This window comes from Quercus lobata, chromosome 4, assembly GCF_001633185.2.
Source record: "Quercus lobata isolate SW786 chromosome 4, ValleyOak3.0 Primary Assembly, whole genome shotgun sequence".
In the NCBI taxonomy this organism is placed as follows: Eukaryota; Viridiplantae; Streptophyta; class Magnoliopsida; order Fagales; family Fagaceae; genus Quercus; species Quercus lobata.
The window spans coordinates 22,417,887-22,433,705 of NC_044907.1; the positions used below are offsets into that span (position 1 = coordinate 22,417,887).

General features: G+C 34.0%; 1 protein-coding gene across 2 annotated transcripts in view; it reads left to right on the forward strand.

Moving 5' to 3' along the window:
- Positions 1-15,819, forward strand: part of LOC115986939 (exportin-7-like) — a 40,399-nt gene that overhangs the window by 4,514 nt on the left and 20,066 nt on the right. The window contains exons 4-17 of one of the 2 annotated variants that reach the window (XM_031110368.1): positions 378-443; positions 2,066-2,183; positions 2,305-2,414; positions 2,515-2,610; positions 9,464-9,587; positions 10,404-10,471; positions 12,680-12,766; positions 12,878-13,030; positions 13,129-13,224; positions 13,398-13,457; positions 13,571-13,689; positions 13,821-13,908; positions 15,483-15,587; positions 15,664-15,768. In XM_031110368.1, the coding sequence (XP_030966228.1) occupies positions 378-443; positions 2,066-2,183; positions 2,305-2,414; positions 2,515-2,610; positions 9,464-9,587; positions 10,404-10,471; positions 12,680-12,766; positions 12,878-13,030; positions 13,129-13,224; positions 13,398-13,457; positions 13,571-13,689; positions 13,821-13,908; positions 15,483-15,587; positions 15,664-15,768 (1,395 nt within the window). The remainder of the gene's footprint in view (positions 1-377; positions 444-2,065; positions 2,184-2,304; positions 2,415-2,514; positions 2,611-9,463; positions 9,588-10,403; positions 10,472-12,679; positions 12,767-12,877; positions 13,031-13,128; positions 13,225-13,397; positions 13,458-13,570; positions 13,690-13,820; positions 13,909-15,482; positions 15,588-15,663; positions 15,769-15,819) is intronic. The other variant, XM_031110369.1, reaches the window with a different exon arrangement.

Below are 15,819 nucleotides of genomic sequence, written 5' to 3' on the forward strand. Positions count from 1 at the left end.
TTTAATGGATTGGTTGGCTGCTTTGCAGGCACAATCTTTTTTTATCCTTTCTTGATTTCTTAGATTCTTGTAATTTTTGTTCTTGATTGTTTGACCCCTTGTAAACTCCTTGTGTACTAGGGTGTTTCCCTTTTTTTGAAATTAATAAACTTTTTACTTATATAAAAAAAAGACATTTTTCTCATCATCCATTTTGGCTTCTCTGCTTTTTAGTCATACTTTTAATGCCCTGAATTGTTTCTTTCCCATCCTGTTAGATCAATTTTCATAATCTTTTACTTTAGTTGATTTCTTTTCATTAAGGGTGTTGCTACTAATTGTTCCCAACTGGTGGTGTTTACATGGATGGTCACTAAGAAATAATTTATTTTTAACAGGCAACGTCGGATCACTATGCTATTGGTTTGAAGATATTAAATCAACTTGTGTCTGAGATGAATCAGGTCAGTCTACAACTATACCCAAGTTTATATAGTTAATAATTGCTCCCATGTTAAAAGCTTGAAAGATATGTTATTCTTATCCTTATCAATATAACATTTCAGGATACTTGGAATGATCACACCGTACTCTTTATTTATTTATTTATTTTTTTGTGTTATCAAAGAATAAAGGTTGTGCAACAATTTTGATGCCTATTCCTAAGAAAGTTATACTAAAATGAAAACTAAGATTATATGTCTTTGTGAGAATGCTGATGTACCTTTGGCACTCTGATTTCATGTTACTTTATTTTGATGTTTGCTGAAAGTGAAAAAGTGAATCATGGCTGCATTTATTGGTTATGGTCCCTTTCCAAGATTAGGCATTATGTTGAAAATGTCGTTTTATAATTCACTTTCTCCTTTTATTTCTCATGTTATTACAAATGCTATCAGTTCTGTCATGACCAAACTAACAATAAACAAATAAATGCATGAATTTGATGTTGTTCTGTATTATTTTAATGAACTTTTGAAATTTGATACTGTTCTGTATTTTTTTTTTAATTATATATTATTGAAATTTGATGTAGTTCTTTATTAAAAAATAAAAAGCAGTGATTGTTATACCAAGCACAACTAATTTCCAGACTCATTAAACCAAGTTCAATTGAATTTTTATGAGACGTTTCCAATTTTTCTTTGTGGGAAGTTGTGGTTACAAGGTTGACAATGACCCTTTTGTAGTTATTCCCTTCTAACTTTATCCTGATCATTTGGATGCTAGTATAAATTTTACTCTATAGCCTAGGATCTTCAGGAAGATTTTCTTAGTAAATCAACTTTGACATGGTTTGCTTTGAATAACTTTGTTCAGTACCATGACTACTTGTTTTTTGGGCAAGTGGTGTTTGCTCTGATGTTTGTTTTCTTTTGAGAAATTTATCCATAACTGATTAAAAATAATAATATAATCAATTTCAATACTTTTAACACTAATTTCATTAAAAAAAAAAAAACCCTAACATGGATGTTGTACCAAATAATAAAATGTCTACCAGCATTTGCTATTTTCATTTGGATAGCATGCTTGGATATTAAGTTCTAGGTGTCAATGTGAACTTTTAAAAATTGAATCAACCACATATACCTTACTTGGTTGAAGGCATATTATTAATCCTGTATAATCATTTTCAAGAATTTTCATCTTTCAAGTCAACCACATAACATTTACAGAACAGCTGCAGCAATCTGCTGATCTACATGCTTTTTATAAGCATGTTTTAGCTTAAAATTTTATGATATATCTTCCGATGTTATGACAGATTAATTTCAACTTCATGTGTACAAAATTGTGATTGTGCTTAACATTAGGAAGCATATTGTTTAGATTTCTAGTATTTGTTGGTTGGTTTTTGCATTTCTGTTCTCATAGTTTGGGAATATAAGCAATGCATTTTCAATTGTTGCGAGAACCAGTATTGTCTTAAGGAATCATCTTCGCTTAGGTTTGCTGGTCATAAAGGCTTTTCATAGATTTTCTTTTTTCCTTTTTCTTTGTGCGTCATCCCTAAATATTATTTTATTTATTTTGATCTAATTACTTACAACTGCTTGTATGTTTTTGACTTCTAAATCCTTAGCCCAATCCTGGTTTGCCTTCAACACACCATCGAAGGGTAGCGTGCGCCTTTAGGGATCAATCTCTTTATCAAATCTTCCAAATATCGTTAACATCATTGCGTCAACTGAAGAGTGATGGTAATTTGCTAAATATATTTAAGCTTTGATGAAGACCCTTCATCCTGTCTAAAGTTTTTATTTGCTGCTTCATTGGTTGAATTTTTTTTTTCTGATGGTTTTGCATCTATGTAACTTGCAGTTGTAAGTCGATTGCAAGAGTTAGCGCTCTCTCTTTCACTTAAATGTTTATCATTTGATTTTGTTGGGACATCAATTGATGAAAGTTCAGAAGAGTTTGGTACTGTTCAGGTATTTGCCTCTTCTGATTTATTTATTAACCATGTGATGGTCCTTCAAGTTTTTGAATCAGATTGTTAAGTAATTATGGAACATGGTGGTGATCTGACAGATTCCGTCTTCTTGGAGACCAGTTTTGGAGGACTCTGAAACATTGCAAATATTTTTTGATTACTATACTATTACAAAGGCCCCTCTTTCCAAGGAGGTTAGCAAATTTCATGCTTCTTTTATATTCAATCTGTGTTTGTGTGTTTAAAACCTAGACATTTATTTAAATTCAATTAGTCCTTAATTTGTTGGAAAGAGGTTCTTAGACAACATTAAATTTTGAAATTGATCTTTACATGCTCCATAAAGATACACAAGAGAATAAATGGGTACCTAGGTATGTATATATGCTATTGATATTATTTCATTTGTATTTGAATTTGTGTGTGTGTGTGTGTGTGTAAGGAGGTGGGGGAGGGGGTTTTGATTGTATTCTTTGCCTTTGTGCTTTTATTTATTTATTTATTTTAATAACTAATACGTTTTATTAGTAAAAAAATGCATCAAATACGTTTTATTTTAATAACTAATTAAGTTGTAAGAGTACAATGATCTAGGAAATTTTAAAATTAGAGAAGGGAAAGGATATGCCCCTGAAGTCAGCATCCACCCAAACAATGTTCTAAAAAGTTGCATCTCTAAATCTAAAATAGTATTCTCACACCCCTTGAGGGCTCTAGCATTTCTTTCATGCAAAAGACGCAACATTAGAAAATGTGGAACGGCATTCCATATTGCAATGTTTCCATGGACAGAACTAGTGGGGTGGTTTAGGAGAGTTCAAACACCACTTGGTTGGATGGGACAAGGTGTGCAACCCTATGGCTAATGGAGGGTTAGGGGTTTGGAAACTTATTCTTTCTTTGGATAATCTCATGCTTAGGGGTTGTTCTTCGGCAAATCGGTGTTGCATGTGCCGTTGCAGTGGGTATCTATGGATCATCTCCTTTTTCATTGTCTTGTAGCCCTCCTTTGTTATACAGTGGGTCTTGCTAGGCTCAGTGGCAGGATTATGATTTTGTTGGAGTCATTGGCTTGGGAAGTATAGTTCAGATATTTGAAATTTAATTCCATGCTGTTTGATGTGGACTATTTGGATGGAACATAATCGCTGTTCCTTTGAAGATTCTTAGAAGACGTTGGTTGAGTTGAAAGACTTGTGCTAGCACAGTCTTTTTGATTGGTCTCAGTGTTGGGGTTTTACAGATTGTTCTTCTCATCAATAGTTTTTTTTCTTCTCTTAGATTAGCCTCCTGATCTCTTTTCTCTCTGTTTTCTATTAGTGCTTTTCTATGTTCATCATCATGAACACCTTGTTTGTTTCTTTCATCTTTTTTCGTCAATAATATTACTCTTATTGCCTATATATATAAAAAAAAAACCATTCTTTGTTTGGAAAGTGGTTATGGAGGTTTGGGTTGGAGGAAAAAAAATTGTGGAGATGGGTAGTTAGTGTGAACTATGGGGAGGAGTGGGGTGGATGGTACTCGAAACTTGTTCGAGGAGTGCAGCTGGACAAGCTATAGTGTTAAAGCTCTTTAGTGTGCTGTTCCAGTTTCTAATAGAAATAATGACTTGATATAAATTTTTTTTTTCTGGATAAGCTAATGAATTGATATAAATGACAATGCATATGTTTCTAAATGACACTCAATGGCCATTGCCCACTGAGAGAAAAAGAGAGAGCTAAGCTATATTTATGATTGGAATTGAATTCTTTGATGTCCATTTTGTGTTTTGCCAAAATTAACTTCATTATACAATTAAATTTTTGTAAACAAATATATATATATATATATATATATATTTTCCTGATAAGTTTTTTGTAAACAAAATTTAATTAAAGATGACAAATTGACTCTAAACATGGGGTGCCCACACGTTGCAACAAACATGATTTTATTTTTTCCAAATTTGAAATTTGAAATAGTAATAACTTCTTTTTAAGAGATAAATGACACAATTTTAACAAGTTCTTATCAATTATCACTAAATTTAAAATTTAAAACAGTCATTTAAAAAGCTTTTGAACACACGTGTAACTCGTGTGAAGAGGCTAGTAATAATAATAACCATTGTCCATTAGTTGAATTAATTGGGTTCAAGTGTGACTATACAAAGCAATTTATTGTCTCCAATTTTGTCATTTCTCACATCTTCAAGCGTTTTATCAATTGGTTACCAAATGGTGGTTTGTCAAACACTCTAAACACTAAGAGGGTGTTTGGTCATTGATTTCAAAACATATTGTTTAGTGTTTAAACACTGAACACTATTGTTCAAAAATAAAAAAAATATGTTTGGTAGACCATTCCAGAACAGGGGTGTTTGAAAAATATTGTTCAAAACATATGTTTAAAACAATGGTTTTTGAAATCACCTTCAGGCTGATTTTAAACAACAAAAACTAGTGCTGAGTGGCACTTTCGTAATTAGATTGAACAGTATTAAGGGTCCACCAGTCAGCTTTTTGAAAGAATGGGTCCACCAGTCAACAAAAACTACTCTCTCACCCACGCAGACAGGCGGGACAGCAACCCAGTAGCATTTAAAAAATATTTTATATTTATTTTGTACTTTGCTGATTTAAAAAATATTTATTTTGTACTTTATTCAGCTTTTTTTTACCATCTAACACACACATACTAAACACATATTTTATATTTTTGAACACTGAAACATGTAATTTAAACCATGATACCAAACACATTTTTTTGTTTTATAAACACTAAAAACATGTATTTCAATAACACTTTTTAAACTACAATTTTCACATCTTTTTAAACAACAATTTTTGAACACTATAACCAAACGGGCCCTAAAGCACTTTAGTCCAAAAGCTCTACAGTTAAAGATCTAGTTCCTACAATAATGTCAAATGTGTCCTTAGTCTAAGCACCTAGCTAACATGGAACTAGTTTTAGAACCGAATGATTGCACTATATGGACGGAACTAGTGCTGCTAAAGCTTGATAGCAAGGATAATTCGAAAAGAAAGTAGTGCCTATCCATTGAGAGCATTTGTTTCTTGGTAGGGCTTGTCAAATCATTGAAAGGCTTTGGTGATTCTCCAATTTGGTAATTTGAAGATTTGAAAATGGTTGAGTTTGCCAATGGTTAGTGTCTCGAGAAGTTTAGAAATGTAGTTAAAAGACAGTTAAATGACTATTAACAATAAAAATAGCTAAATCAAGATTCTAGGAAAATAGAGAAAAGGAACAAAAAAAAAGAAAAGAAAAAGTTCATACTCTTAAGAGTTTCCACTACATTTGATTTTTCATTCTAACATAGCATCAAATTTACTAGTGTGCATTGGTCATTTTAACCAAACAAAGACTTAGTAAGGAGAAAAACAAATTTCTATGGAAGAATATAAGGAAAGGGTGGGTCCAAATTTTCTGGCTTCATTAACACTGAGGTGGGTGTGGGCTTTAATATCAAGTTTTTGTGCGACTCTAAGGTGGCTTTTACATAATTATTTCGTAATGATTGTAAGGAGGAGGCTTTAGTGGTTGATCACTCGATCTATTTTGAGAATACTTTCCACTGGAACATTAGTGTACTTAGAGCAATGCAAGACTAGGTATTGGAGTCCGTAGCATCTTTATGGACACAATTTACTCGATCAAAGTGAGAAGAAGTGGCGTTGATGAATTATGTTGGAACTCATCTAAAAGAATTGCATTTGAAGTTAAATCATACTAAGCTTCACCTGCCATGTTTGTATTTTCCTTAGAAGAGTATATGGAAGCCTACAGTCTCAACTAAAGTGGCATTTTTCCTTTGGACATCAACATTGAGGAGGGTGGGGATCAAATGTGGTGCGTGTTCAAGAAGAAAGGGGAATTTGATACTCGTTCTTATTATAATGTACTTAGAGGTTCCTCTTCGGTCATATTTCCTTGGAAAGGTATTTGAGGGGTCAAGGTACCTAGAAAGGTTTCATTTTCTGTTTGGAGTGCGGTTTGGGGGAAGATACTGACTGGTGATAATTTAAGGAGGAGAGGTTTTTCTATAACAGATTGGTGCTGCATGTGTAGGTGTAGTGGAGACACTATGGGTCATTTATTGATTCACTGTGTGAAGGCGTATCAGTTGTGGTGTTTTTGTCCTTAAAATCCTTTGGAATCTCTTGGACTTTTCCTAGTAAGGTGATAGATCTTTTTGGGAAGAATTGGTTGGAGAAATACTTGTCCAATATATGGAATTTGATTCCATTGTGTTTGACACAGTGTCTTTGGAGGGAGTGTAATAGTCTCACTTTTAAGGATGTGGAGAGCTCAGATGATCAGCTGCTTGCCTCCTTTGTTGGCACCTTGTTTGATTGGTCCTGGGTTTGGGGTCTCATACTTGGTGAATCTGTCCCGATGTTTATAGATTCACTTCTTTCTTGTATATAGTTGGTTTTTTTTGGTAACCTTTGGCTGCTAATGTTTTTTTGCATATAGCAGAACTTTTATAATACTTTTTCTTACCTATCCCAAAAAAAAAAGAAAAAGAAAAGCTATCAACATTTAGGAGAATTTTAGTTGTCAAGAGCCTTGTAGCTCAACTGGTTGGCAGCTCTCGGTGTTTCCAATGTAGACATTTAGGGTTCAAATCCCCCCACCCCCAACTATTGAATTATTAAAAAAAATTGGGGAGAATTTTAGCTATAGATAATCTCATAAAACGAAATCTAATTGTTGTAGATTGGTGTTGTTTGTGTAAAATCAGTGGGTGAAAATTGCAGATTGCCTTCCTCTTCATTGTGATGCTGCTAGAGAGCTTTTGAGTATGGTTTTTAGTCTCTATGAAGCTCAATGGGTTATGTCATATGGTGTGGTGGAGCTGTTAGCAAGCTGGCCGGTAGATTTGGTAGATTTAGTAGAGATTTGGAACACAATCCTACATTGTCTCATGTTTTGAAGGATGTGAAAAATATGTCTTTGACCTAAATTTTTTATATCTAGAATTTTCTTGAGATGCTTGGCACCTGTAATTTTAGAACTTTAATGTAGGTGTGCCTCTTGTATACTGCCCATGTATATGGGTTGCGTTGTTTTGCACTTGTTAAATGAAATATTTACTTATGGGAAAAAGGTTCCTTTTGTCATCCACTTGGACATACTACCTGTCTGGTTATTCACCATTTTCCTGCAGTAATATTCTCTCTTAAACTATAGTCAGGCCCAAATAAAGTCATCTAAGATAAGGTACCAGTACGAAAATACTAATTGAAGGGGCAGGTTTAAAAGTGAAGCCTTTATTGCCTCAGGGTTTGTGCCCTTCCCTTCTGAAACATAGTAATGTACATAATGTGGTGATAAACTCAACTAAAGTCAGCTCAGCTAAATTTTTAATACCAAATAATTGGAGTTGGCCTCATGGATCCTTTATGCCGCTTGGCATTGTCTAGGGTGGCGTTCTCATTTGCTTCATTAACAACCATGTTTTTCTTTGTAACCACATCATTAAAGTGCATATTGTGGATATATGAAAAAGCTTCAATGGTATTCCCTCTTCTTATAAGATAAGGTGGATGCTGAGGTTATGGGATGGGGTACTATACACACTTAGGGGAATAGTCAGCTGCTCGAAAAGCTTTGGACACCCTCGTTAGCCAAAAAAAAAAAAAAAAAAAAAAAAAAAAAAGTGAAGGTTGAGGTTGAACGTTTAAGACCCACTGGTTGTGTGTGTTACTTGCCAATAAAAGAAACAATAAAGGAAACAATAATTCTAGTGCACTACTTTAAAGGCTTGTGCCATTGGAAGAAGGTTAGAAAGTTATGGAAGAACAACAAAAATAAGTTGATATATTTTTGATAAGTAATAAGCTTTGTTGATATAAAAAATGGGACACCCTAGTACATAGGGAGTGTACAGGGGTCAACAATCAAAACTAGAAATCACAAGAATCAAGAAAAACAAGAAGAGAAGAGAGTGATTGGTTTCGCAAAGCAGACAACCAATCCAATAAAGTTCTAAAGAAAAATAGCTTGAGGTCGGGTATGGATCTCTCATTATCTTCAAAACACCTACTATTTCTTTCCTTCCAAAGACATCACATTAAACAATGGAGAATAATTCTCTATATATATGCCCATTTTGATGACGACCAAACCAGCCTAGCCAACAAGCTAGAAGCCCCACAACTGAATGTGGTATAAGTTTATTATAGTCATTTACTTATATATATATATATATATATATATATATATAAAAGTCATTTGTTTGCCTGAATGAAAACCGTGCTTTTTATCATTTTGGGATTCAGAATTGCTTGTGCCTTTTTATCATTATGTGCACCTGCAAATAAGATTGGCTTTACCTTTAGAAAGTCTTGACCTTGGGCTAGGTTGGACTGGGAACTGCAGAGTAGGATTAGAACTCTAGAAAAAAGCACCAAGGGAACTCCATTTTGGCATTGGTAACATGTTGCGAGTGCAACTCCCTTCTTGACCAAACCATGTAACAAACCACCTTAGCTGACTATAGGTAACAAGTAAGGAATGTAATCTCCAAAGTCAACTTCAAGCAGTTTTCTCAAAGCATGAACTTTCTATGGGTTATACTTGTTTTTAAATTGACAAAATGTTTAAATATGAAATATGGAACTGAAAAAAGTTGTTCCAGATAATCCAGTCATATCTCTTCTTCTTAGCATAAATCTCAGATATATAGTACTTAATTTCTTTACTAGTTAGTTTACAATGTTGAAAATTCGTTAGGATATATTTTTGATGGCTCCTTGTGGTTGCTATGAGTGGATTGCCATTTGCAAAGTATTTTTGGATTATATGAGCATATATTTGCTTTTGATAATCGTGTCCACTTAAAATTTGAGCAATGATGGTTTGCTATTATTCTTATTTTGCTCTCCAATTTACTTGGTCTGTTTTTGTTTAAAGTAAAGAATTTCTCAGGCCATCTCTCTCTGTCTTTAACTGGAAAGTTTTTCTTGTTGATTTGTTCTTGAGTACGCTGCTTTTAAACTTTTTTTCTTAGGGTTAAAACAATTTTCTTTCCAGGCACTGGAGTGCTTGGTGCGACTAGCTTCTGTAAGACGTTCTTTGTTTACGAATGATGCTGCTCGTTCTAAGTTTTTGGCCCATTTAATGACAGGAACCAAAGAAATCCTGCAAACAGGGCAAGGTTTGGTTGGCTTGTCACGTCTTTTTATTTCTTTTGCCTTTTTACTATATTGATGCTGAGTGGCAATTGAATGATTGTTGATACTCTATCTCGCCCTCTCTGTGTATGAGTGCCCATGTGCATGTCTATGTTACTGCCTAGACATAATTGATTTTTCTTTTTTATTTTACCTTTGTGTTTTCATATTTTGTATGAGAGATTTGACTACTTGTTTGGAAAATTTTATTTGACCTAGTTCTAGTAAGCAATCATTTGCCTTTAACAGCTTTGTCATCAGGTTGTTTAAGCTGAAAATTTGCCATGTTAGGTTTTTGAGTTCTATATCTGGTATCAATGGAACTTGTGTTTTTGAAAATTTATTTATGGCTTTCTAGGGTCAGTGCTTATTTATGTATAAAATATGGTGAGAAAATAAAGTTAATTGAGGTTCAAACTAATCTATCACCATATCAGGAGATAAGTCATAAAATTTTAGGCTAAAATGCTATTATAGAAAAAAGCATTCAGTAGTGGATATCTGCAGCTGTTATGTATGTGTTATGTGGTTGAAACATATGAATTCATTTTTTGTTATAGTTAATTAGTAATAAGCTTTTAGCAAGTCAGTTAATGCTTGCTTCACTGTTAAAATGTTTACATTAATGCCTGGTAGTTAGCTGTTCTACAAAAGTGAATTAAGATTCAAATGTAGTGTTGGGATCTTCATAGCACCACACACAGCTGTTGATTATTGGAACATTTTTAATTTATGGTTTTTTCATTTCTCTTCACTTTTGGCTTTGTATTTACAATTTTTTGATTTGATGGGGGTATCAGGTCTTGCTGATCATGACAACTACCATGAGTATTGTCGTCTTCTTGGACGTTTCAGAGTGAATTATCAGGTATTTTTCTTTTAAGATTCTGGACATCTGGTACTCCTTTTTGGGCTCTGTACACATGTTGAGTATGCTCAGTAACTAAATTTTGTCATGTAACTGTCTATTTGATAGCAACATCCAAGCAATCACTTTTCTGGAAAGAGAGTTCTTTTGTGCATTTGTTTGAGTTTGTATTTATTTGCTTTTTTATGTTCATAGAACAACTACACTGCTAAATTTCTATGAAATATAACGCCATATTATCAAATCTGATGATTTCATTTTTCTTTTTATTTCTAGTTAGTAGATGTGGCATTGTTTACTAACTTACCTGTTTGCTCTCTTCTGTTGTTAGATATTCAATAAGAAATACATTTATCATGCCTTCTGTGGTTGGATTTGAATCCTTATACTTAAGATACACAATGACTACAAAATAATAAACTTAACTTATAGTGTCTTAGCTTTAGTAATTAGTAGTACCAGTTAATTGCATTAGTCCTTTTCTGCATGCTTCATTTATGGTCATCTCTTCTAATGTTTGGGCAATCACAAGATTTAAGCTTTAATGAGTTATGTTGATTTCAATTAGCTAGGTTGAAAAGACAAATTGAAGAAAACTGTATAGGAAATTTCTAAAATTAAGTTGGGGCATAAGTTTTTATAAATACTAAGGAGTAGATAATCTTTTACCAAAAAAGTAGCAAGGATCACTAGAGATACTCAAATGGCTAGCCTTAACTTCCTGCTAAGAGCTTTGTGTCATATTGCAATGATCTTTTAGTCACTACAAGTAGTACTAGGAGAGTGAGGGGCTCCCTTGGCATCTATTATTGGGACTATTCCTGCAACTAGATGCATTTCTATGAGTAATTGGTGGAACGCCTATTTAAGTCCCGACGTGAGCATGCATCTTTTTTAGTGAGGAAGTTGATCTTGGCCGTTGACTTGTGTGAGGGCCTGTTTGTATTCTACTTTTAAGCCAGCAGTTGAATTAGATTGCCAGTTGTCTCGACTGTCTTCTTTACTCTGTAGCATTCATGGGACACATTTGTTTGTAGTCCTGCAATCTAGTTGCATTAAAATCTGTGGCCATGGGATTGCCACCAGCTGATGCGGGAAACGCAAGAAGATTATTATTTAGTATTATTTATGTTTGCGAGCCAATTGTATTTTTATGTTTTAGGTCCTATTAGTTTATTGGGTTTTTAGTATTTTAATTTAGAAATAAGGTTATTTTTGTAATAAGGCAATTAGGGTTTCCTAGCCAATTAGAATTAGGGTTTAGCAATCCTTTATAAGCAACCTATTGTACTCCTTGAGAGATGGTTGATATTTTGATGAATGAAAAAATGGTCGTTTGGTCTTTCTTTGGTCTGGTGCTGACTCCAGGTCTACTTTAGGTGCTGACTCCTAGTGGTTTCCCTGCTTAGTGCTGACTCCAAGAAAGGCCTAGGTGCTGACTCCTAGGTCATATCCATTTCTTTTATTGTTGTTTCAATTTTGTTCTGGTTGTTGTGCGTCACCAGCCCTAGTATTAGATTTGAAAATCTTTTTGTCTACTTATTACCACTTTGTTTATTTTGTTATAAATTTTTTACAAAAAAAAGGATGAATGGATAAGCAACACCCGTTTCTTTTTTCATCCTTCCTTTTATCACTGCTGCTTTGTGTTAAAGGTGTTGAAGTTTGTTGATGGACGTCTTCAATTTTAGAGAGGAGACCATGGAGATTCAATTTCTTCTTTTTACAACAATTTTTTTATGTATGTGGAATCTCTGCATTGAAGCCCATTTGGGATTCATATTTGGTAGCATTCTTCATGCCTGGCATTTGGCACTGTATGTTATGCATGTGCATGATTGAGCTTTCCATAAGCTTATACTGTTAGAAATTCCTTTTTGGAGCCTTTGCTTGTGATTTGGAAAATTTTTGTAAAAAGGTTTTTTTTTTTTTTTTTCCTATTGAACTGTCCAAATTTTCTGTGGACATCTATTTGATGAAAATATACTGGAATTATTTGTGTGAGTGATTTAGTGGCATGATACTTGTTTGTAATTTTACTCTTTTACTAATGGATTTCAAGTTATTTTTTCTTCTCTTGATTTGGTGATGCAGGCAGTGCATATATACAGTGACTTCTTCAAGTGACATGTTAATGAATTATTATGGTTCTATAAAATAATGAGCACGAATGCTCATGTTTGCTACATTTGTAAAATTGTGTTGCAGTTGTCAGAACTTGTGAATGTGGAAGGCTATAGTGATTGGATTCGTCTGGTGGCAGAGTTTACTTTAAAGTCTTTACAATCTTGGCAGGTTGGTTGGTGTTTATTACTTTCAATTGATTCTGTAAGAATGCTGCCTATAAGTGATTCCTAACACCTTCTACAACTAGTATTACTGATTATGTTTATGCTTATTTGCCAGTGGGCCAGCAGCAGTGTCTACTACCTATTAGGGCTGTGGTCCAGATTGGTTGCATCTGTACCCTATTTGAAAGGTGATGCACCAAGCTTGCTGGATGAATTTGTCCCTAAGATTACAGAAGGTTTCATCACATCAAGGTTTAACTCCGTGCAGGTATAGCAACCCATGCCTTCTTTGGGGACTGGTATTTTGGGTAACACTTGAAAAGCAAGGACAGCAGCCTCCCTGTTTCTTCTGTTTGTATTTTGTAGGCTGGATTGCCCGATGATCTTACTGAGAACCCGTTAGACAATGTTGAACTTCTTCAGGATCAACTAGATTGCTTTCCTTACCTTTGCCGATTCCAGGTTAAATTTCTATTTTTGGTTTGTGCTTGTTTTCTTGTCAGCCTAAAGTTAATTAGGTTCTGTTCTCTGAAAGAAGTGTTTTTGTTTATTGAAATACTCTAAAATCTATCTGCGGATCTTATTTTGTTGGAGTTGTATTGGCATAGTAACAACATTGTTTTGTTGAGTTGCAGTATGAGAGCAGTAGTTTGTATATAATAAACATAATGGAGCCTATTCTGCAAGCATACACGGTATGACCATTTATCTTCAGGATGGCCTTTTGTTTTTGGGAAAAAAGAAGAAGAAAAAACTATGGGCTACTGCTTAGCTGATCATAATTGTTCTTTTTGATCGACTAAAATAGGAAAGAGCTCGGCTACAGATTGCTGATAACAGTGATCTCGCTATTATAGAAGCCAAACTTGCTTGGATAGTTCATATTGTTGCTGCAATTGTTAAGACAAAACTAAGTACCGGTTGTAGGTAAATAGCCTTTTATATTTTTTAGTAAGTTTAAATCATTGTTGTTGTTACTTTTATTGTTGAATTAGTCAATACCATGGCATGTTTACTTTGGCAATCTTTGAATGGTTCTTTACTCTTCTAATATGCAGTGTTGAGTCACAAGAAGTGTTTGATGCAGAACTTTCTGCTCGTGTCTTGCAATTGATAAATGTAACTGACAGTGGACTACATGGCCAGGTAGACAAGCAAGAATCACCTGCCGCCTACTTAATTTGAATATTAGATGAAACATAGATTTTCTAATGCAAATTGTTATATTTCTATTAATAAACCATCCTTGGTGCTTGGAGTCTCATGCATGGGATTTCAGATGAAAGTGAGACCTTCTTTAGTACTGCATTGGGTTTATTAATAAACATCTGGTTCATGCCCTTAAATGTGGAAGTCTGTATTACAATGATCTTTGTTTTAAAAGGTTGAGAAAGTACAAAAAGTGTGTGCAATACTTTACTAATGTTACACAACTTAATAAATTTATTAAGGTAACATTGGTTTATCCTACCTATTTGTGTACATAGGGAAAAGGAGACCATTTAGATAAGTCTTACTTTTAGTGGACCGAGTACTTGGAGGCTGAAAATTAGGACAACTATGTCATGATTAGATGTCGACTTGTTACAATTGCTATTGCATCAATTGCATGCTTCTTCTGCACTGCCAGTAAGAATATTTGGACATGCAGTGATTAAGATCCTCCAACAGTAGCTAATTCTTTCAAGTTTGGCCCAGCAGAACTGCTTTTCTTGAAGGGTTTTGTTATGATGATATTGAACAAGGGGTTTCTTTGTCTGTTTGAAGTAAAAGGGCGACAACTTCTTGTGCATAGTTTTGCTAGGCCATCCTTGTGGTACTAGATGGTTCATTCTTGGTCTATCTTTAAAATTTTGTTTTTAAAGAATATCAGATGATGGTTATCATGGTGGCTTTAACAGTTACGAGGTCTTGTTGGTGGTCATGGAGAAATAATCATACTGCAATGCATATTTTGCTTGGTTCTTTATTATAAAAGATTTTCTTTGTAGTTCTGTCCTGGTAATGTGACTCTAGTATTTTTCTTTTCCTGTCCTGGTAATGTGACTTTAGTTGATAGTTTTTATTTTTATGGGTGATGCTGGCTTGTTATCTCCTGGTACTTGCATTCTTATCATGATATCTTTTTAATATAGCTTTGTATGCTGTACAAAGTAAGATCAATATTTCGTTGTAGACTACAGAACGTGCTGATTATGATTTTTGTAAAATATTCTTTAAGAGTTATTGTAACATTTTGATCTTAGCGATCCTAATATATATATATATATTGATATTAGTGAAAGATGAAAATTCCTCTCTCTCTCTCAATATATGTTGCAGTGCCTTTGGAAATTGTTCTCTTTGAAGTCTGAACACATTCCACCAATTTCCATTTTTACATTGATAAATCACCACTTGTCCCTAAAGCTTAGGTTGTTAAGATATAGGGAATTTAATCATTTACCATTATTCAACACTCCTAGCATTTGTGGCCCTAGACTCTCCCACAATAAGTAGGCCCAACACATAATTTTTATTATTTCAATGGGAAGTAGAGTGGAGAGGGTTTGAACTCTAGACGACCTGTTGATAGTTGATACTATGATAAACTAGCATTTGTCCCAACTCCCAAAATATGAAGTTGTTAGGAAATGGTGAAGTTAATCATTTAACCATTATTGTAACAAATATTTTGATACGTTTTTCATTATTGATTTCATCATCTTGGCATTTTGTAGAGGTATAGTGAAGTAAGCAAGCAGAGACTGGATCGAGCAATTCTTACGTTCTTTCAGCATTTCAGAAAGTCCTATGTAGGTGATCAGGCCATGCATTCCTCCAAGGTAAATAAGTTTCTCTTCCTATTTAAATTAAGTTTGGTTGCTGCATATTTTTTTGAGATCTCTTTTACTGTTGCAGCAGTTATATGCCCGGTTATCTGAGCTTCTTGGGCTCCATGATCATCTACTACTATTGAATGTCATTGTTAGCAAGATTGCGACAAACCTTAAGTGTTATACAGAGGTGAAACGTTTATTCTTATTTTAGTTGGTTATATTTTTCTTGGATAGTGTA